Genomic DNA, 23,976 nt, shown 5'->3' with positions numbered 1-23,976 from the left:
AACCCCGATAAGTTAGAATCGAGGATGGAGTGGTGAAAGTTCATAGGATACCCCAAGAAAACTTGTGGGTATTATTTCTATCATCCCGAGGACCCAAATGTCTTTATAACTAAGAGAACAATATTCCTTGAGAAGGAACACATTCTTGGCGGACATAGTAGAAGCGTGATAGAGTTTAGCGAGGTTGGAGAACCGAGCTCAAGCATCACTCCACAGCTTGAGTTTGTTCAAGTACCTAGCACACAAGTTTTGACTTTACGTAGTTCCGATAAAGTATCTCATCCTTTTGAGAAATATGTGGGACATATTCGAAGAAAGGATGTTGAGGATATTTATCTTCAGGCCTACAAGGAGGCTATTACGAGTATAGACTCCGGGAGTAGCAAGAAGCTATGAATTCTGATATAGATTCAATATACTCCAACAAGGTTTGGAACCTAGTTGATTCACCCAAGGGTATTATACCCATCGGTTGCAAGTAGATCTTCAAGAAGAAGATCGAAGTATATGAAAATGTAGAGACCTATAAAATAAGGCTAGTGGCTAAGGGGTATCGTTAAAGGAAGGGTGTTGACTATGATGAAACATTCTCACCCGTAGCCATGTTAAAATCTATCCGAGTTCTATTGGCTATTGCAGCACACTGTGATTATGAGATCTAGCAAATGGATGTGAAAACCATGTTCCTCAATTGCAACATCGAGGAGGAGGTGTATATGATATAACCTAAGAGATTCATGTCCAAGGATTGCCCAAATATGGTGTGTAGGTTGCTTAGGTCCATTTATGGACTGAAGTAAACTTCTTTAAGTTAGAACATAAGGTTTGATGAGGTGATCAGTTCTTATGACTTTGTTAAGAACAAAGATGAGCTTTGTGTGTACATGAAGGTAAGTGGCAGCGCGTTATCACCTTCTTGGTGTTATATGTGGATGACATTCTGATCATTAGGAATAATGTAGGAATGATATCCATAGAAAAAGCTTGGTTATCTAGACACTTCTCCATGAAGGACTTAGAGGAAGTATTCTATATCTTAAGATTCAGATTTATAGAGATAAATCCAAGATGATGCTTAGCTTATCCCAATCCAGGTGCATAGACACCATCGTCAAAAGGTTTGACATGAAAAATTTCAAGAGATGTCTCATACTGATGAGACATGAGATATCACTTTATAGGAGTATGTTCTCAAAGACTCCTTAAGAAAGGGTGAATATGGATAAAAATACCCTATGGCTCAATGGTAGGGTCTATCGTATATGCTATGCTATATACTAGGCCTGATATACTGCATGCTTTGAATGTCATGAGTAGGTATCAAGTAGATCCGGGCTTGGAGCACTGGAAAGTAGTAAAGTATAGCCTTAAGTATTTGAGAAGGACTAAGGATCTTTTACTAGTATATAGAGGTAGTAGCCTTAAGGTTGAAGGCTACACAGATTCGAGTTTTCAGTCCGATGTCGATGATAGCAAGTCTAATTCAGGATATGTGTTCACCCTAAATGGAGGAGCAATAAACTAAAAAATTTTCAAGCAAGATACTACTGCTGACTCGACTATAGAGGTAGAGTACGTTGCTACAATAGAGGTAGCAAAGGAGGGAGTCTAGATGAAGAAGTTCATCATAGATCTAGTAACAATTTGATAATTGGTACTTAATGAATCTTTAGAAACAAGCAAGATGAACTTGATATCGTGATTAGAAATAAGGCTAAATTAGTGGTCAAATGTTTCAACCAAAAAGAAAGTATCGATTATGAAGAAACCTTCGCTCTTGTGGCTAAACTTGAAGCCATAAGGATTCTCCTTGCCTATGCTAGTTGTAATAATTTTAAGTTATTTCAAATAGATATTAAAAGTACTTTTCTTAATGACTTTTCTTAATGGTCGTATTAGGTAAATAGATTTAGATATTTTACTTTCATAACTATATAAATTTCAATGTAAATTTTTTAAGTCTATGAACCGAAATACTAAAGAGATCTAACTACAAAGATTAATTTGTAATAAGCCCTTCGTATGATCATATGACTTTGTTGATTCTTATCAAATAAAAAATTTGTTATTTTTTTATTTTTCAATTTATGAGATTGATTAGATTCTCTTTAGCCTTATAAATTAGGTTATGTATCTAAAATTAGTTGAATAAAGTTATAAGTTTCTTCTTGTAGGAAGATTGATTATTGATTCAGGGTTATGTTGATTTGCTATTAATATTACCCAATTTGTCATTGCTCAATTGCTTCATTTTTCTATTGATTTGTCATCGATTTTCCCAATCAACTTTGGAGGATTCATAGTTGCATGATTCAAAGCTGTTGATTTTTCACGCTTCATGAGACCTTCTTCAAGCATGCCATCACCGAATATCCTTTCTCTCATGCCCATGATCTTTTTTACTTTTACTTGGATGATACGCTCCACACGATCCTCTTCAAGCATACAATTGCCAAATACCTTCTCTCTCATACCCATAGTCTTCCTCATTCAGACTCATCATAGTCTTCCTCACAGGACTCTCTTCCTCGGAATCCTCCACCTTATAAATATGATCATTCTTTAAGTTATAGATCTATCCATCCATAGTTGTAAGTCAAATCTCTCTGCCACCGTATGATGTCGTCAATGGTCCTACTTGGGTCAATAATCTCTCACTTTGACTCGATGACGATCTTCCTCATGTGGCATTCTTCACATGGTGATAATCTTCCTCTATGCATTGATGATTTATTCTGCACGGTATTCTTCCCACACATACCAAACATAGCCCTCCATTTTTATCGTTGAGTAAAGTCGAGATCTTACCTAATCGACTCACAACAAATTTAGTTTCTTAATTTCTAATCTTAAACTGGTTCCCACTAAACTATCTTTTGTTTGCTATATAGTTTCTTAATTTCTAATCTTAAGCTGGTTTCTAGTAAACTATCTTATGTTTAGTATATAAAAGATATCTTATATCCTTTGATATGATCGTCATATATATTTTTTTATTCCTATCACATAAAAAAGATTTGTCATCCCTTGGTTTCTTAATTTATAAAATTGATTAGATTCCCTTTGATAAACCATTGTTATGATGTACTCAAAATTAGATCAATAATGTTATAAGTTTTTTCTTCCTCCTTTCTCCAAACAATTTAAATTTGGGATGTATCCATTGTATTACAATGTGTTAATCACAGGGATATAAAATTTTAATATGAGGTATATGTGTTTCAAATATTAAGATGAAAAATTAAGTAAAACATGTAGGTTTTTATGTTGTATTGACATATATATTTAATTTTAAAAATAAAAATAATTGGATAATTAAATTAATATAAATATAAAAATATTCTTACTCCCAAAATCATCATAAATGAACCATATTGACCAATAATTTATTTATATTAAAATATAAAAATTATACTATGGTTATTAATAATACTATCATATATAATTATCATCAATTGTTTTAAGGGTTAAGGTCCATTTTAACCCTTATGAGTTTGGTTGTAGATCACTTAAGTTCTTGCGATTTACTCGTATCTAAAATAACCTTTATATTTTTAAAAATATAATATATAAGTCACTCTATTAGAACCCTAGTGGATTCTAAGCTTAGGGGTTGATCTCTTTAGGGGATCGACCTCCTTGGAACTCTATAAGGGTTCCTTCCTCCAAGTTGCTACTTAAAGACTGCTAAAAAGATTCATCTATTGTTTGTTAAAAAAGAATTAATACATGACTATTTATAGGGCTTTTAAACCCTAACCTCCAATAGGACTCTTGACTCCTACTTCTAACTAACTCCTAATAAGGCTCATAATCTAAGAAGCAACCAACTAACTAACCCTAACCTTAGCCGGCCTCTTCACCTCTTTAATAGGGGTCGGCTAGGTGGGTTTTATATGAATATCCCTTTTAATAAAATTCAATTAGGACTCTCCTAGCTATAGTTTTTACAAACCCGTCCTCTTCAAATCAATCTTGTCCTCGAGGTTGTCGATCCATGAATTCTGAGAATTTGATCTTCAAGTCGTCATAGTTCTCCCAAGTAGCATCTTCTGCTAGTAGGTTCGTCAATTGTATTAGCACTTCAGTAGTGGGTCGTCGTCGTCGAGTCACGATCCGTCGATCAATAATAGCACTCAGTTAGGTCTAGAGTTCTCCTTAGGTTGTCATATTTGGTAGATGGCTTGGGTTGTCTCGTTTTGTCCTAGCTTGAGCTTTAAACATGACACGTGGAAGACTGAATGGATTTGGGAGCTGGCAAGTAAGTCCAATATGTATGCTACCGCTCCGATGCACTCCAAAATTTGGTAGGGTCCATCGAACCTAGGTGAAAGCTTCATAGATGCTATAGTCTGGATTGATGTTTGCTTGTATGGCTAGAGTCATAGGAAGACTCAATCTCCTACTGAAAATTCTCTTTCGCCTTTGTGTTGATTATATTATTGTTTCATCCTTGCCTGAGCTTTTTCTTGTGATGAGAGAAGCCCTTCGATGACTTCCATTGATATATCAGTCCATATTGAGTCCAGAATGGGTAGATATTGTAGCTTTCTGGGGCTTGTCATTGCCTCGCCTTTGTGTCGTTGATATACATCATATTGTACCATAAATTTAGCAATAATATTTTTCATCCCTACCCAATAAAAATTTTGTTAATTATCTTATAGGTTTTAAGGAACCCAGAGTGTCTGGCCGTAAGTGTGGAATGCATCTCTTGAAGGATAGTCTTTATGCAAGTAGAATTTGGCCAAGCATAATGCGTCTCTTATAGCGTAATTCTTTTGAGTCCCAACTGTAATGAGCTATGAAGCTTGGTGCTTCCTCTAATTTTTTTATGATCTTACTGGTCTCTGGATCTTCCTATCATTCCCTCTTAATATCCTCAAGGAAGTCATTGGTCGGAAGTAAAACGATAAAAAATTCAGCTTGCTCAGGTAGTCACGAAAGCGCATTTGTAACTGGAATAAGATATTTGTCCTTGATGATTATGCCATTGAGAGCTCGGTAATCAACATACATGCACTATGTTCCGTCCTTCTTTCGTACGAGGAGCACCGATGAAGAGTAGGGGCTGTAACTTAGCCGAATAACTCATGTTTCAAGTTATCTCTTTTACAATCCTTTATATTTCATCCTTCTAGAGATGTGGATACTGATATGCCTAAGTATTTGCTAGAGGTTTTCCTAGAAGAATCGGTATACAATGATCATGCCGATGGGTAGGAGGTAGGTAGCACGGTTCGTCAAATATATATGAAAATTCAATAAGTAAAAGAAGTAGGTTTGGATCTTCAAATTCTGTTGGCTATCACTTAGTTTGCTGCTCAAGTTGTACCAAAAATCTGCTGCATTTTTTATGCAAAATCTTCTCCATTCGTTGTGTGCAAATCGTCATTACATTGCCCCCAAGTTTCCCGTGCAGTATCACCTGTTTCCCCTTACTATAAAATTTCATAATTAGTTTCATAAAATTTTAGAAAATTCACCTAATGTCATCAGCCATTCGATGTCGAGCACAGCCTCATAGTCATCAAGAGGGAGGCAGAAGAAATATGTAGTTATCTCTTGATCCTGTAGTAATAATTTCACCTGTGGGCACCTATGATCACACATCAAGATTCTTCCGTCGGTGACCTTAATGTCAAACCTGCTACAATTTTCGATAGGTAAGGCCATCCGAACAGTAACCTTTCTGCTCATAAAATTATTAGTCCTTCCGGTGTCAATAAGAACAGTGATAGGTTGTTGCTTCAGAAGTCCTCCCACTTTTACTGTTTGTGGGTTTGTGTAACCGACTAGGGTATGCATCGTAATATCGATCAGCTATTGTTCTTCATCCGTGACCTCTTCCTCATGCTCTTGGACCTCCTCCTCCATGTCTTCAAGAGGTTCAATTAGTAGGAGGCGACCCCTTTCGCAACGATGATTGCGATTCCACGGCTCATCGCAATGCCAACAAAGACCCTTTGCTGATCGGTCACGTAGTTCTTCTCTTGTCAATTTTTTTGGCAGCGAAGGACAGCTGGGAGCAAAAGGAGGTTTATATGCTGTGGGCCTAGGAGAGGTTCTCATCCTCCGAGCATCTTGGTTGAGCCATTCTTCTTGTATTTGGGTGAAAGAAATCGCAGTTGTCACGGTACAGGGCTGCCGCGCCTTAACCTCCCCTTTTATCTCTAGCTTGAGTTCTTCGATGAATGTTTCTAACAATTAACGGTCAGTCCAATCATGAGCAAGATAGGATAGCTTCTCAAACCTGGTTTGGTACTCTTGAATCATAAAGTTTTGTCGAATCTTTGCGAGTTGGCCATCGATATTTTTATACTCCGTAGGTCCGAAATGATTCAGTAATGTGTTCTTAAATTGATTCTATGTCAAAGCCCCATGATTGTTTTCCAGCCAATTGTACCATTGAATAGCATCTCTTTTAAGATGGATGACATCAATTTCCACTATAGTATCATTTGACATTAAATAGTAGGAAAAATAACGTTCGGCGCACAAAATCCACCCCGTCGGGTCTCCTTCCCATCGCGAGAAGTCCACCCTCATGCGTGGCTGAAGTATGTCCGAGGCCTGTCCCTCTTTCTTTAGAGGCCTCTTTGAACTCTCTCCTTGCTGAAATTTGGTTGGACTCGGCGGTTGTCCAAGTCTGAATTTTGCAAACAAAGCGTGTAATTTGTCCTCCAAGCGCGATTCAAGCTACGATCCAATCCGAGATTCCCATACTTCAAATTTGGCATCAATTGGATCTTGATAATCTATAGCATGTTTGTAGATAAGAGATTTCCCTGTCTTTTTTTTTTTTTTTTTCTGTTGATGGGTTAATGGCATAGGGTAGTGGAAGGTTTGGAAAAAATGAGGATCACGGAAAGGTACTGTAGTAGATTTTTACATCTAAAGTGTAGCAGCTTTGATGTAAAAGGTCAGTAGTTTATATCAAGAATTTTTTAATGAAACTAAAGAAAAATCTGTTGTTAAGAAGTGTCAAAGTTGTCGTAAAAATTTCGTAGAGATTTGGATAGAAAAAATACAATAGCAAGATCAAACAAACTGTGCTATGCAATTGGAATTTTGTAGTACATTTAGCAGCATAGACGTAAAAGATTAGTGGTTTATATTGGGAATTTTTTGACAAAACCAATGGGAAATCCATTAATGGGAAGTGTTAAAGCTATCATAAAAATTTTGTAGAGATTTAAATAGAAAAAATACAGTAACAAGATCAAATAAACTATGTTATGCGGTTAAAATTTTGCAGTGCATCTAGCAGCTTGAACGTAAAAGATCAGTGGTTTATATTAGGAAGTTTTTTACAAAACTAAAGAGAAATCTACTGTTATGAAGTGTCAAAGCTGTCATAAAAATTTCATAGAGATTTGGATAAAAAAAATATAGTAGCATGATCAAACAATCTGTGCTATGTGGTTGGAATTCTGTAATGCATCTTTCATCGTAGAGATAAAAACTTTATGACGAAAAGTTTATGCAGCAATATAGGAACGATTTTTTTATTATTTTTGAATAAAGATAACTAAAATGTAGTAGCAATAAGATAGGAAACTAGAACCTATTGTAATACATGGGAAGATTAAAGGATGATCCACGATGGTGGAGATGACGGCGAGATTTGATGATAATCTTTTAAGCAATTGTGGGAATTGCTTTGGGCGGCTATGGAGGGCTAATGGATGGCTGGATTTTTGAATAAGGATAACTAAATTGCAGTAGCAGTAAGATAGGAAACTAGAACCTATTGCAATTCATGGGGAAATCAAAGGATGATCAGTAGTGATGAAGATGATGGTGGAATTCGACAACGACCTTTTAAGCAATTGTGAGAATTACTTTGGACGGTTGTGGAGGGCTGATGGATGGCTGTGGAAGGGCAGCGAGATGCCAAGAACATTGCTTTGATACCAAGTGTTAGAACCCTAGCAAATTCTAAGCTTGAGGTTGATCTCTTTAGGGGATCAGCCTCCTTGGAACTCTACAGGGGTTTCTTCCTCCAAGTTGCTACTCAAAAACTGCTAAAAAGATTAATCTATTGCTTGTTAAAAGATGATGAATACATAACTATTTATAGAGCTTTTAAACCTTAACTCCTAAGAGGACTCATACTCAAGACTCCTACTTCTGACCAACTCCTAATAAGACTCATACCCTAAGAAGCAACCTCCCAACTAACCCTAACCCTAGCCAGCCTCTTCATCTCTTTAATAGGGGTTGGCTAGGTGGGTTTCACCTCTTTAATAAAATTCAATTAATTCAATTAAAATTCAATTAAGACTCTCATATGTAAAATTCAATTACATATAATGACATATGTAATTTAAGTTTGAAAAATGTTAAAGTCAATGTTAGCCCCTGTGATTTTAGTCATAGATCACTTAAGCTCTTATAGTTTATTTGTGTCTAAAATAATCTCTATATTTTTAAAAACATAGTATATAAATCTCTTCTATCAAGTTTGAGTTAACAAACATTAAAACTTATATGACATACTAACTCATAATAAATCATTAATATAATGACACATATCATTTAAGTTTAAAAAATGGTTAAGGTCCATCTTGTTGAGAAAGAGAAAGAGGTGAAGGCCGTAGCGGTAGGCGAAGATGGAGAGGCAGAGGTAGGAAAAGCTAGAGGTAGAGGTGAGGGAAAGTTGGATCACCACGTCGTAGGCGTGATGAGTAGAGGCATAAGAGAGGACGAAGTGGGAGGTGGTAGAGATGAATATACTTAAGAGGAGGAAGAGGGACCGAGAGATCACTGCGTGCCTAGCGTTGGATTAGTTGATGCACATTCACTAGAGATAGGATCGGAAGCTCTCGAGCTTGTCATTAGCGTGGGAGAGACTACATGCATACGACGCTCTACTAAGCAGCAACAACTCGATGCTACTACTAGTGGTCATTTTCACGACGACACCTCTCTCGCTATTGATGATAGCCATTGGTTTTTTTTAAAAATTTAAATTATATATATCATTATATTAATGGTTTATTGTGAATTAACATGTCACATAAGCAGACTATAACATCTGTTAACTCAGACTTAACGAAAAAACTTATATATTATATATTTTAAAATATAAAGATTATTTTATATATAAATAAACTATAAGAGCTTAAACAGTGACTAACATCACGCTAAAATTGATCTTAACTTTTTTTAGACTTAAATTATATATATCATTATATTAATAATTTATTGTGAGTTAACATATCATATAAATCGACTCAGTTAACTTAAATTTGATGAGAAAAACTTATATATTCTGAAATATAGGAGTTATTTTATGTATGAATAGAGTATAATAGCTTAAGTGATTCCAAAATTACATTAATTAAAATGAATCTTTTAATCATTTTAAAATTGTATGATTGTCAAAATATTTTTTTACGAATATAACGATAGATGACATAAGACTGTACATATTGTCCCGCTTCAAATTCCGTAATTACGGCATGAGGTAAAGAGGCTTAATGACAAGGTTAAGGTTATACATCACAGGTAAGCCTGATGAGGTAAAACCTTTCTATGGGCCGTGCGATACTCACGTCCCAAATCCCATCCGTCGACCCCTTCTCGCTCTCTAAATCCCATGACTTCGCACATTCGTCTCTCTCCCTTTTGACTCCCCTCTCTCTCCTCACTCAGATCCGTCGCCATGCGGTCACCTCCGCCGCCGACGAACGGCGGCGCCGCCCGCGACGCCGAGTCCCTCTTTCGGTCAAAGCCGATCCCGGAGATCCGCGCCGTGGAGGCGGCGACGCGGCGGGATATCAAGGCCAAGGAGGAGGAGCTCCGCCAGCTCGTCGGCGAGAGCTACCGCGACCTCATCGACTCCGCCGACTCCATCCTCCTCATACGCTCCTCTTGCGAGTCCATCGACTCCAATCTCGCTGCGGTCGACGACGCCCTCCGTTCCCTCTCCACCCCGGTCACCGCCCCCGCCGCCCTCGCCCTTGTCCCGAACCCCGCCCGCGCCCGGGTCTATGGCATCGCCTCCAGGGTCAAATACCTCGTCGACACCCCGGAGAACATCTGGGGCTGCCTCGATGAGTCCATGCTCCTCGAGGCCTCCGGGCGGTACCTCCGAGCCAAGGAGGTCCACGGTCTCCTCGCCTCCGACGCCGCCGATGGCGAGATGCTCGCCAAGTTCCCGCTGCTCCGCCACCAGTGGCAGATCGTGGAGGGCTTCAAGGTCCAGATCTCGCAGAGGAGCCGCGAGAGGCTCACGGACCAGGGGCTCACGGTCGCGGGCTATGCCGACGCCCTCGCCGCTGCCGCTACAATTGATGATCTTGACCCGAAGCAAGTGCTAGGTTTGTTCTTGGACTCAAGGAGGTCGTGGATCGCGCAGAGGCTAACGGATAACTCATTGGTTCCCGATTCCTTCTCTTCCTTGCTATGTGACGCGGTTAGGATCATTAGATCTAGCTTGGGGCAAGTGGGCGAGCTTTTCCTGCTCGCGTTGAATGAAATGCCATTGTTCTACAAAATGGTGCTTGGATCACCACCCGGGACGCAGTTGTTTGGGGCGATTCCCCATCCTGAGGAGGAAGTGAGGCTTTGGAAGTCGCATCGGGAGAAATTGGAGGCAATGATGGCTCTGCTCGAACCAGAGTTCATTGCTCAGACCTGTTCTTCATGGTTGAGGAACTGCTGTAATGAGATCTTTGGGGTGCTGGTGAGTGGCAAGCGAATCATTGATGCAATTGGAAGTGGAGAAGGGCTTGCAGCTGCTGAAAAACTGGTCCATGAAACTTTGGATGGTCGAGGGGGTCTGGAGGAGAGCTTGGAACAGTGGCTGAAGAGTGTCTTTGGCTCCGAAATTGAGTCACCATGGAACCAGATTCGTGGGCTTATTCTGAAAGATGGAAAGGACATCTTAGAAGATAGGTTGGAAGAGGCATTTGCTAAAAGAATGAAGGAGATTGTGCATACCGAGTTTGAGAACTTGATTGCAGATATCAACTTGAGGAACTCGATTCACTCTATTGTGAATGCCACAGGTACAAGAGACCAGGATGATTTTCAAGCTTACCTGAAGAAACCCTCGACTGGTGGTGGAATTTGGTTCTCCGAGCCAATTCAAAAGAAAACAGGACTGCTTTATGCACTTAAGCCAACTGTTTATGAGAACGACTTCCGTAATAGCCTCAATGCGTATCTTGGACCTGAAGTTAGTCGAATCAGAGATGCAATGGACAGCAAATGCCAGAGCATACTAGAGGATCTTTTATGTTTTGTGGAATCTCAGAACTCTGTTTTCAGGTTAAAGGAACTGGCACCATTTCTCCAAGAGAAATGTTACAAGACCATCTCTGTTTTATTAAAGGAACTTGAGGTTGAAGTTGCAGAGTTTGCTGCTTCTTTAACAAGCAACAAGCAGGACAAGGATTCTTTACCTCACTCTGTACTTGTTGGAAGATCACTTTTCGTAGGACGTCTTTTATTTGCATTGAGAAACCATTCAAGTCATATCCCACTAATTCTTGGTTCCCCAAGACAGTGGATTAAAGATATGATTGGTGCAGTCTCTGCTAGCTTACCATCATCTCCTTTGCCAGGGCAATCTAAGGTGGTTTTTAACTCTCCAATCTCTTCTAGCTTGAAAAGGCCTACGTTTGACATCTCTAAAAGTGCTAGGAGTCAATTCCTCGATAATCCAAGAAGGCAAACATTTTCAGCTGCTGCTGCATTGTTTTCACTGGATGACAACACATGCCCAAAACTTGATGAACTGAACAAAACATTCCGAGAACTATGCATCAAAGCTCATAGCTTGTGGACTCTATGGGTGTCTAATGAACTAGCACTGATTCTTTCCAAGGATCTAAATAGAGATGATACATTATCTGCATCGACACCTTTGCAGGTATATGGTACTTATTTAATTTTCTGAGTAGTTAGTAATGATAATAGTTCTAATAATTTTTTTATTTTCCATGAGTAGATCCCTTGAATCTCATTGTTCGGTTTGTTTTTAATTTCTTCTCTAGATATTTGTGTCAATGGAATCTTTGACTTTGTAATGCTCATTATGATCAATTTATATATGTTATCACTTGAGAATAATGTCTAGTTTAATTTTGCTAATCCTGAAGTAAATGCATTTTCTCATATCTCAATGAGATAGAAGTTATTTTCACTGTTATGTATGGTATCCTTGTATTGTTTTCTTTAATTTGAAGTCTTAAAATGTGGTCTGAGAGATGACTAGTTATGTCTAGTTAAATTTTACACAAGTAACTTTGCTCATGTAGGGTTGGGAAGTAACAATTATCAAACAAGATCAATCCAAAGAGGGCCCATTGGAGATGACAATTGCTCTTCCTTCCATGCCTTCACTCTACATTACCTCCTTTCTCTTTCAAGCGTGCGTAGAAATTCATAAAATTGGAGGCCATGTTCTCGAGAGATTTACACTGCAAATATTTGCATGGAAACTTTTAGAAAAGGTATGTTGCTTCATCTTGCTAGATATCTCACTTTATGGAGTGGTACTAGTTTTCTTGCAGATAGTTTCATCACACATATCCACATAAAACATTTTCCTTTCCATGTGTAAATGATAATTTGTTTTTATAGATTTTAACATATTCTAATCTGGGATCACTGATATTATTTGTTCTTGCTCCATTTTGAAAATTAAAATGTTCTTTTTACAATCATCATGTTTACCTATTTCTGTTGTTGATTTTGGAAATAAAAATGGTATTTGATGGTGGTTTTGTTGAGTCATTGATACAATCAGAGAATCATTTGCCATTGAAAGGTGAAGTTTTTAACAAGGTCTGGTGACACCTCGAAAATTAGGAGGGTTTGGTAAGGAATGGAGTATGGGAAAGATATAAAGAACAATGTATATAATAATATATACAGAATAATAGGGGTGTTGTCTAGACTGGGTTTCATATAACTTTTGTCCAGACTAGGGTACAGTCTAATCAATCTACATACTTGGTCACTTCAGTTAACTGGTTTTATTTGAGAGGCCAAATTAGAAACACACTGGAAGAACTACAAACTTGAAAAGATATAAAATGCAAACCAATGTTAAACCTTAAATAAATTAACTTCAGTTGTCAGTTTGGTATTTTAGTACTCCGAATCGTCTATCAAATTAGCCAGTAGCCTCTTTTACTGGGACCTTTTGCTCATCTTTGCATGGTTAAAATTATCGAGCAGAAGGAATGTATTGACAAATGAACAAGAGCAGAAATATTGGCTTCTAACAGTGACGGAGAAGATTAGTGGGGTGGATAAACAGAATATAAAGTATATTATACTAGGTTTTTCAGTGTCTGCTTGTTAGAGTCTTCATCTTTAGGTATTTGAAGTACCTGCCACAAGTTGAACAGTTAATGAATAATGCTTTAATCCAAAATTTCAATTCATGGATCATGATATGTCAATTATCCTCCAATTGGAGAAGGTTTTTCTATGTTGTAAATGCTTAATGTCACTTCTATTCCAGTTAGATGAAGTGCTCAATCTTTCATGGAAACACACACATGAAAATATTTCTGAGAGATCAATTTTGTACTGTGTTCGAGCAATTCTGAAGTTGTTCTGCTCCTTATTAACATATTGCCTCACAGGTGATTAAAATCTATGAAACGTTCTTATTAGCTGTGGAGAGTGGTGAATCTCGGGTTTCAGAAAAAGGAATCTTGCAAATTTTGCTTGACCTAAAATTCATTGCTGACATTCTATCTGGGGGCAGAGACTTTGCTAGTAGTAACCCTGAACAGGATTCATCAAGAATTGTAGCGCTGAAATCTTCACTGAGAAGGAAACAGCCACAAGTCCACCTTGATTGTGCTAATGCAGAGACTATAATCAGGCTGATAAATAGCTTTTCGCAGAGGTTGGATCCCATTGACTGGGCTACGTAAGCATTCTTTCCAAAAATTTTGATGCTACTGATACGGATTGAAGTCTTTTTATTGAATTTTCTGCATTAATTATATTAATAAACTTGAAAAGTAATGCCGCTTTTATTTGTCATGAGAGAATGTATAAGGTTACATGTGTGAAGAGTTAATGTACTTGGAATTTTTTTTCTTGTGATAATTTTGCAGGTATGAACCTTACCTATGGGAAAATGAGAAACAATCATACAAGCGATTTGCTGTCTTGTTTGGGTTCTTGGTTCAACTTAATCGCATGTACACTGACACTATCCAAAAATTGCCCACAAAATCAAACACCGGCTCAAACATCATGAGATGTTCCACAGTTCCTCGATTTAAATATCTTCCAATCAGGTTTGTGCCACTTTTCTTGATATGAAGCATGAGCAGCTAATTGTATTATGCTTAATTTGCAAGTGCTGGGTCATGGTTGGGTTAGTGTCAGAGTTTAGTTACCTACCATTGACTATTTTATCAGTGTCTTCCTTTATGAAGTTCACTTCTTTGGTTCCTTGTATTTTGTGCTTTACAATTTTAAGCTACTACAACTTACACTTGAACTGTCATAACATTTTACAATGTCCAGCTCATAAAAATGCAGTTGCTAAAGAGAACACATGTTAGAAAAAATGGTTTCTGTTCCCTAGAATTCTCTTCCAGGACAAGTTACCCACATGCACATTAATACCCATACACCACAATCTACCAGTTCAGAAATATTGCCATTCTACGATGCAAGAATCCTGTGACCTTCCATTACTATCATGTAATCACTTGATTGGTTGCTCGTTGACTGAAGCTGTCTAGTTGAGGAATATCTCGGAACAAAGTTACTAAGTAGTACTCAACATAGAAACGGGCTTCTTTCACAATATAAACTTCGAGAGATTTATCATGTTTTAATAATTGTAGCAACATTTAGTTATAAAAGTTATGATTTATATGACATAAACATGATATTTTTTTCTGTATTTAAATCAGCAAGGAATAAAAGAAGATATTATTCTGCATCTAAAAGGCCAATATTTATTTAGAACATGCCATTTTTAAATTTCTGATTGCTAGGCTGATGCTTTGAATGGCCAAGTGTCTAAAGGTGGGATGGAAAACTTTTTGGCCTTGGATTTGTAATAGGTCTCCATTGATAGCTATCTATTTATTTTATTGTCAGAACTGTACGATGCTCAAATTTCTCATGAACTATACAAATGCAAGGTTTAAAATTGTTTTTTCTTGGATCACCAAAAGGCTAGTTAACCGTGATTTGCTCTTATTTAATAGAAATGGGATTCAACCAATCTATAATCGAAGTATATATCTGTGTCAAATTATATGATAAATTCTTTGAAGTCAATTTTGTTGTTCCTGCTATTGTGCCTATTCCTTCAATTTATCTTATCTCCACATCTTCTATGATTTTTTCTCTTTTCTTTTTCACTTAGCTAACCAACTCTTTCAACTTCCTTTTAGAGCAACCAAGTTATCTGGAGGTATAGCAAAAGATCCATTTTTTATATCTATGTTAGAAATAATAGGTTTGTATATGATTCAATATAGTTAATGAGAATCAGAAATCTTTACATTTTTCTTCCGGTTAATCATATTTCCGTATCTCCTAGATTCCCCTGGGGGTTATTACTCACCAACTCTTTTAACTTCCTTTTAGAGCATTGACATTCACTGATGTTTGAGCAAAAATTTGAATTTTTTTTCCTTTATGGTTATGCTAGTAAGACTAAGAACAATTTACATTTTGAAGTCATGCAAATGATGTTTCACAGTTTCATTCTCTCTTGTTGGGATCAGTAAATTTAGTAAGAAATTGAGAAGGAAAGATGAAAGACAAGGAAATTTTAGTTATTTGCATACTCTGAAGAGGATATTTGGCATATTTAGTATTAATCTCTTTGCTGTTTAATCTTAATTAGAACTTTCTACAGCAGATGATTGGCAATATCAACTAAAGAAAATTGATTCAGCTGTCAGAAGTCTATATTTGGAGAGTGATTCAAACAAGTGAACATGAAATGAGCAAGTACCATGCCATGTCTCTTTTTCTTTGAAGAATACTTGCCTAGCATGCATAGTGGTAGAAAATCGAAACTTAGAAGGTTGAATATGAAGAAGATAATATTAAGTATGTTCCTTGATTTTTCCCAGTCATTGAAAGATCATCTTATGGTGTTATGAATCGCATGAAACGATCTTTTATGTTAAGTTACAATGATATGACCAGCTGTTATCTGATGAGAGACAACAATAAAGTAGAAGCATATGATGGAAGTTGGTATTATTAGGTGACTCGATTGCATTAAAAATAAAATGAAATTGACAAAGTAGCGTTAAGAGTTCAAATCAGACTTAAGTTCTTATTCTAGTCTGGAGAAGGACATGTTTGGATAAAATATGTAGGTATTGACCTCTATAGCAAGAAGAGATGGTATTGGGTTTTGTGGATGGAGGTATCAAGCTTGCTTACAGGTGCATCTTGAAAATATGACTTCGGATCAAAACTAATTTACATGCTAAGTAAATGTAAGTCTGCAACAACTGCTTTTGCTTCATTTTCTAAATAAATGTGAGTTTAGTCAACCAGCTACTTCAATTATAGTAAGGATGGTCTCATGTGTCGAACTGCTTGGTGAATATTCCTAGTATCAACTTGTTTCGTTGCATTACTATGCAATTGAATGGATTCTAGACTAGGAACTACTTATGCAAATGTTTTTCAGCCTCTGTGTTTAGTAAGAACATTTTTGAGGTGGAACACGTATTTGCCTATGATATGGTCAGATTGGCAAAAAGAAAAAAAAAGGATATAGTCAGATTCCCCAAGAGCTGTCAGTAAATACCAAAATTGAAGCTCTTCATTGTGAGGGTTGCTACTTCAAGGTTTTAGTTGCAGTGTTCCTTAATTGGTCAACTGGACTGTATTTTGTTGGAATTGAAGAATTTGAGAAGCTACCGGTGTAGCTAGGAACTGATGAGGACAAGGTCGGACCTCTTTGAGATGCTGACAGAGTGTATTTATCGAAGGATTTAAATGCTAGACCCTGCTGACCAATATAATATCAGACCATTAATTTCCAAGATACCATGGTATACTGCTGATAGAAATGAAAAGGAATTGTTTGAAGTGCTGGTATGCCTGGTACAGTTGGTGCATTTAGGACCAGTATAGTTGAACTAGTGTGTAATTGTCATTGTGGTCAGTAATTAGTTTGGTATAATATATTTCTTGAAAAATAAGTGGATCTCATCTAGATTTCTTTAAAGCATTTTCTTAAGCGAACATATATATATATACTCTTGCTTAATATTAATTGCTAATGTTATCAATTTTGGTGTGATTCTGATATGAATTTCCCTCCTTCAGTGCTCCTGCCTTATCTTCAAGAGGTGCACATAAATCAGCTCTGCAGGCAGCTGATGATACCACAGCGAGGAGCCCTTGGAAAGCATATTCAAATGGAGGGCAATCTTCGAAGCCTGAGTTTGATGATAGTCCAAATTTTGGAGCAGCAGCGCCATTGCTGAAGTCCATCATGACACAGGTACTAGTTGGAACTTATTTTAATTTTGATTAGATTGCATGTTTTTTTTAGTGGCTTGGTGATGATATAGATCCTTTAGAAGTTGATGCAAGAGCATTCAGCATAAACAAGTGTCACCGAAATATCTATTATGAAATGATGATATCAATGTTGAGTATATTATTGAATACTCATTTATCAATTGTGCGCACGATTCATGAGTGGGATTAAATCTTCACAGACATGCTCAGTAGCTCCCCGCTAATGAATTTACCGAGTTAGCATCCTACATATGTTTGATCGTTGGCCTACATGTTCCAGCTTACTGTCAGAAATAGTCTCTAACGGTTCATGAAATTCTGGATACAATTTACTAAACAAGTTGTCAAATTCATTAGATTCATGGCATTTCCATTTGTTTCAAAGATCTGGAAATTAGGAACTGCAGTTACATTTTAGTTTTCCCGTCCAAAATTTATAGGTTGGTAGCAAATTTGGAGAGAGTACATCGAGGTGGGGCTCTATGCTTTCCGACTCCCAAGTCGGAAGGCTCAAGGACAGATCAGCAGCTGCTATGTCAACTTTTGGCGACATTCTCCCTGGCCCAGCAGCAGGACTTCTATCATCTCTTACATCAGGCGCTGCCATGTTCGACTCTTAAATGCCTGTGCTTGCTTCTCATCAGTGTCTCGTTAATTGATTGAAGCCCATGTGATTACTTTTAACCGGAGAGGAACAGAGCTGGCAACATTCAGTCACAGCAGCTCGGTTCAGCAACGCTGTCCATGTGTAATAGAGGAAAGGAAGGTGGTACTCGTGCTGTTTCGCAAGTTAGCAGCTCCTTTTCATTGTTTAAGATGTCAAGATGTCTCTTATATGATTTCATCATAAGGTAGTTCCAAGATATCTGCAGTTCCCGGACCAAATTATGGAATCATGGAAGTTGAAGAGGTAGAAGCTCGATCAAATCCTTAGGTAGAAATCGGGCATTACAGTTGTATCTGTTACTGCATCTACAGTATATCAAAATAAAGGAATGGGTGTAAGTCTTATAAACTTGTTTGGATAAATTCTTTTTGTAGGTAATTAGGGAATGCCATTATTTGTTTTTTTCCTTAATGTGACTATACTGGCAGTCATTTATTATATATAATGAAAAAAAAAATCAGTTTTACATGATAACTTCCCTCTCACACAAAAAAAGAGTTCCTCAAAAAGTTATTCATGTTAGTATTTTGTCATGTTTACCTTGCTTTAATTAAAAAATATTTCAATATATTGTTTTCTAACTTTTACATTGTTCGCTTATGGTATTTTAAATTCTGTATTTTAATTATTTTTCTAAGAGTGAGTGAAAAAAGAGGAAGGAATCATTGTTTGTGGATATCTTGGATATTTGGAGAAAGATAAATGTTTTTGGGTAAAAATCCCAAAAGAAAACAGGATGTTCTGCTGTAGGAAACCAAAACTGAAGGTATATTTTGGTAAATCATATTAAAATTTTCGTATGATTAATTTATATAATCAATGACAGTATGAACGTGTTGAAATATATATCCATCCTATAAATAAATATCAGAGTATAATCAGGTTGAAAGTGTCTCACACCAGAGAAAAGGAAACAACTTAGAATATGACTCTTTATTACAAACTAATTATATCAATATCATTTCTTTTTGCAAACTGAAATGGTTGGTAGTGAAACTTGGATTTAAGTATAAAAGTTTTGATAATTGGCATGTAAGCTATATGTGATTATTTCTCTTAGACTTTAATTAAAATTTTAATTTATAAATTTTAAGGTAACCATAAATTATTTAGTTGGTGGATTCCATACATGTAAATATTACTAATACTGCATTTAACAAGATTAAGTGCGTCATAAATCCTTCAAGGTCACAAAAATCCCTAATTCTCTAATTCTCATGTAACAAAAGTTGTACAAAATCCTCGCATATAAGTGCACAACAATCACATGATCCCTCTTCTATCTAAGTCAAGGCATGTGATCATATAATATACAAGGCAGAAGCTACAAGGGTGATAAAAACATCCACTAAACAAACATTTAATATTTATATTGCTGACAGTTTTAATGGCTCAATGTATTGTTCCATTCCAACAATTAATGGGTCAACTTTTCTTTTTTTAACTTTCGGAAGTTACACGACGAACATTTAATGCCCACAATATTACTGGCTGTACTAATGTTGTTTTCATCAAACCATTAGGATTGTTGAGTAATATATTAACACTAACTTCTATATGGAATACATTGACAAACTTTTTACATCCCTGATTCGATATTATCATAAAGATTATAGAATTTATTCTTGATAACGAAATCAAGATGGTAATTAAGACTAAAATCACTAAATTACTGAGAAGAAGCTTACAAAATTTTGTCCTTGGCCCAAACATTAGAAACAAATATGCTAGATTATCTATTAAGAATTTATGGTATACCAAATTACTGAGAAGAAGCTAAAAATAATGGTATACCAAATCTATTCATCAATGGTTGGCTAGATTATCTATTAAGAATTTTAGCATATCATATTCTGGGATTTAATCTCGCTTTCCACACTTACTCTTTATTTTTTTTAAATACCAATTTAAATTATAAATCTGTAATTGTATATTTAACTGAATTAGTTATTGTTATTATAAGATGTGTAATAATAGTTAAAGTTTTCTTTCGAATGGATGGTAAAGAGAAGTATACGTGATATATTTAGTATTCAAGAGGATATATATATATATATATACACACACACTAGTAAAAAGGACAATTGGGCCAGGAAAGATATCCAGAAAAACCTAAATTAACTGACAAGTTTGCTGCTTTCCTTGCATGAATTTTCATCAGGAGCAGGACAATCTGGGCAACTGTTCAAATGTATAATATAAAAGGTCATATAAAATAATTAGTACATAGCAAAGTTGAGATGATAGCTTGCTGCTTTCCTTTGATTGATTTCATCAGCAGCAGGACAACCAACCAGCACAAAAGCAGGGCATCTTTCCAAAGGAACATCACGAAAAGGAAACCCTAAACCACACTATAGCCTTAAATAACAGGATTATGTGGACCAAAGTTTAATCTCCAAATGGCCTTTTAGAATCTACCTTCTACACAAACATGTGTATAGTCTGTAAATTATTTTTTCTTTTAATCATCTACTTTAACTTAAAAAAGAAAAAAATTAACCATCAATCTGTAAATTACTTATAATTATCTATATGAACAGGTAAACAGTGGGTTTAGCTTCTCATGATCTCTGTTCATCTTATAAGTTTTCCCTCAAATGAAGTGATCTTATAGGTAGAACTGGATGACTTGGCTGCATACTCTCCTCTTCTTAATCTAACATGCTCTTGCAGGATTATAGTTTTGTTTCATGAGTTAATGACCAAAAATCATTGAATTTTCTAAAGGAGAAGATAATGCCTTTGTAATATATACTCAATTTGTTGCCACTTAAGTATTATTAGTTCATTGAAAAATAGTCCCACAAGAACAATCTTATCATTCTCACTATATTGATGAGTTATGGTGACTTCCAAATCTATTAGAGCTGGTGTCCTCCATTTACCTTGGATGAGTCCAAGAGACAGAAGGAGACAAGCTAAGCTTTGCTTTGCATAGCTGACGCTTCTGTTGTCATCTGCCTTGCCATTCGCACGCAAGCTTCTTTCTTCTTCGCCTTGTCCTCACTGCTGCCTCCTTCCCCACCTTCCTTGAACTTGGCATATATGTCTCCTCTATAGAACGCCCAGGTTCGCCACACCAGGATCAGCATCGCAAGAACTCCGACGACCGTAACCGCCGTTATGATGAGGAAGGAGAGCCTGAAGCACCGTACCCCCATGCACGTCAACGACTTGGATGAAGAGGCCGAGATCACGCCGGCGTTCTGCTTCGCGGCCTCCCGGTCGTACAGATAGCCGGCCACCCTCACGTTAAGTAGGTAGGAGGCCACCGGGCTGGCGAGGCCGCCGACGTTGTACAGCGTCGCGAAGTACTTGAGCCCGAACACCTCCGAGATGATGGCGAAGAGCAGCGGCATCTGCGCCCCGAAGCAGAAGCCGATGATCACGGACGCGATGTACAGCGAGCCGGGGACGCCGAAGGCGATGAGGAGGTAGCCGACGCAGGAGGGGGCCATGACAAGCGCGAAGAGCAGCGGGCGGGGGAACTTGTACCGGACGAGGAAGATCTCGGACGCGAAGCCGGCGGCCACCCTGCCCATGTAGTTCCATATGCTGATGAGGGAGACGAAGGTGCCGATGCTCCGGGTGGGGTAGCCCAACGACTCGCCGATCTGGCCCATGTTGTCGATGGCCGTCAGCGTGCCGCCGACGCCGCAGATGGTGGCGAAAAAGATGATGAGCATGTCGAGGCTCAGGAGCGCCTGGAGAATGGAGTAGTCCTCTCCTCTCTTGGGAGGCTTCACGGCCTCGATGATGCGTGCCAGTACCGGTTTCTTCTCGTCAGAGCTAATCGAAGGCAAGCTCGAGTCGACCTCGGTCGGTGCTTGTTCGGAGATCGTCTCCTTGTCGATGGTCACAGAGGGCGGCGGAGGAGTTTGGGGCACCATTTGCTTGTTCTGGTTGTAGACGTTGATCTCTTCTCTGATGACGACGACGAGGGGGAGGAAGAGGATGAGGAGGACGACGGCGGCGCTGACGCCGTACCCCGAGCGGGAGAAGGAAACCCTCTTTTGGACAATGATCACCACCATGAGGTAGGCGGCGAGGACGAGGGAGATGTAGAGGATGGAGCAGAACACCTTGAACTCGTTGGCCTGGCGCACCACCTTCATGATGCGGACGGTGGGGAGGAACAGGACGGAGATGGCCGCGGGGAGCCACGCGATGAGCAGCACGAGCGACGTGGAGTCGGTGCCGTAGAAAGCGAGGTAGAGCTGGGTGAAGATGGCGCCGCTGAGGCCGACGAAGCCCTTGAGGAGGCCGAGCACGATGCCGCGGCTCTCGGGGAAGTTTTTGACGGCAGCGACGAGCGCCGCGGTGTTGGCGAATGTACCCGAGTTGGCGCCGACGCATATGTAGAGGCACATCTGCCACACCTGGGTGTGGGCGAGGCGGCCAGTGATAGCGAGATAGATCATGAGGTAGCCGAAGAAGTTCATGGCGGCGCCCATGGCGAGGATGACCCAGGGAGGGGCGAGTTCGGCCAGGAGGCCGGAGACGATGCCGACGTTGGCGCCGAGATCCTTGAAGAAGGAGATGGTGTTGAGCGTCTCCTGGTTGTAGCCGAGGGAGGTCTTGATGTCCTTGGAGTAGATCGCGAAGATGTAGGTGGCGCCGGCGGTCGACATTACAAGGAAGGATGCGAAGGCCATGAACCACCGGCCGCGGACGACATGGCCGGCGAGGCCGAGGGACTCACGGGCCGACATCTTGCTGGGTGCGAGAGGGGAAGGCTCGGAGAAGAGTTCTGCTCGTAATCTATTTCTGGTGGGTGCTGCAGAAACAGGCTGGGTGAGGTGGTGGGGGAAGGAGAAGGCCGGCGAGCTTGCCTGCCGCAGAACAGACTTTGATCCATCAATCATTGCGAGTGTTATATAAACCGTGTCGAACCTGCGGTTGCGGACAGCGGTGGGGAATGCACGTGAGTCACTGGATATATTCGACCGTCCACTGCATAGTTATCAGAGCTGGCCAATGAATTAACTGTGGTTAGATGTTATCTATTTTAATTAATAATTTTAAATTAAAATATAGATTTTTAAATTAAAATTATATTTAATTAAAAATAAATAAAAATAAAATCAGTTGTATTGAATTTGATGAAAATAAGAATTCCAACCTGTAATGAATATTTATCCATAATAAAGAAAAATACATGGTCGATTCAGGAGTGATCAAATCAAATCAAGAATTAAGTGAGGCAAGGAGGATACAGGGATAAAAGACGAAGAGAGAGAATATCGTAAAGAGAGTAATGACTTAGAGGTAAGTATTCTAAGAATCCTAATAGAAATTAAGTATATTAAGAATCGTAATAAAAATCAAATTAATTAAAGGACAAGGTTGGATAAAAATTGAAGTATGTAAGGAATACTCGTATAAATTGGAGTTTAATTATTCTATGTATCCTAAGATACTAATGAGAGAAAGACAGACAAAAATGTCATGCTTGAATTTATTAAAAATAAATTATCACTTAAAAATCTATTTTTATAGAAGATTTTTCTTTTCAATATCCTTGTCTTTACAATTTATCTTGCCAAGAAATCTTCTCCACCTCTCAAATATATTAAAAATTAATAGATTATTTTAAAATAGATATAAGACAAAAATATATCAATAATCACATATACTTATTATAGAAACCTTTAAAAATATAAAATTATATTCAATACTCATAAAATATATTTAAATATTAATAATTTAATATAAAATAATAATATATCAATTCAATATGAAACTCATGTATCAAATAAATAATGATATCTCTTATGAAACAAATAAATTAATACATTAGTCATATA

At 37.9% G+C, this 23,976-nt stretch overlaps 2 protein-coding genes across 2 annotated transcripts; one reads left to right on the top strand and one right to left on the bottom strand.

Annotated features, from left to right (window-relative positions):
- Window positions 1-9,573: 9,573 nt before the first annotated feature.
- Window positions 9,574-18,640, top strand: LOC103981970 (conserved oligomeric Golgi complex subunit 1). Its single transcript, XM_009398751.3, has 6 exons — window positions 9,574-11,884; window positions 12,273-12,467; window positions 13,611-13,903; window positions 14,094-14,279; window positions 17,302-17,479; window positions 17,940-18,640. The coding sequence occupies exons 1-6, from the start codon at window positions 9,671-9,673 to the stop codon at window positions 18,117-18,119; spliced, it is 3,246 nt and encodes a 1,081-aa protein (XP_009397026.2). The 5' UTR covers window positions 9,574-9,670; the 3' UTR covers window positions 18,120-18,640.
- A 2,279-nt stretch (window positions 18,641-20,919) lies between these two features.
- Window positions 20,920-22,995, bottom strand: LOC135634881 (uncharacterized). The gene has a single exon (XM_065145585.1). It carries the CDS (start codon window positions 22,879-22,881, stop codon window positions 21,088-21,090), a length of 1,794 nt encoding a protein of 597 aa, XP_065001657.1. The 5' UTR covers window positions 22,882-22,995; the 3' UTR covers window positions 20,920-21,087.
- Window positions 22,996-23,976: the final 981 nt, after the last annotated feature.

The sequence above is a fragment of the Musa acuminata genome, chromosome BXJ3-4 (genome assembly GCF_036884655.1).
Source record: "Musa acuminata AAA Group cultivar baxijiao chromosome BXJ3-4, Cavendish_Baxijiao_AAA, whole genome shotgun sequence".
Taxonomy (NCBI): domain Eukaryota; kingdom Viridiplantae; phylum Streptophyta; class Magnoliopsida; order Zingiberales; family Musaceae; genus Musa; species Musa acuminata.
Note: the sequence above shows the minus strand (reverse complement) of the source record. Positions and strands in the feature narration are given on the sequence as shown.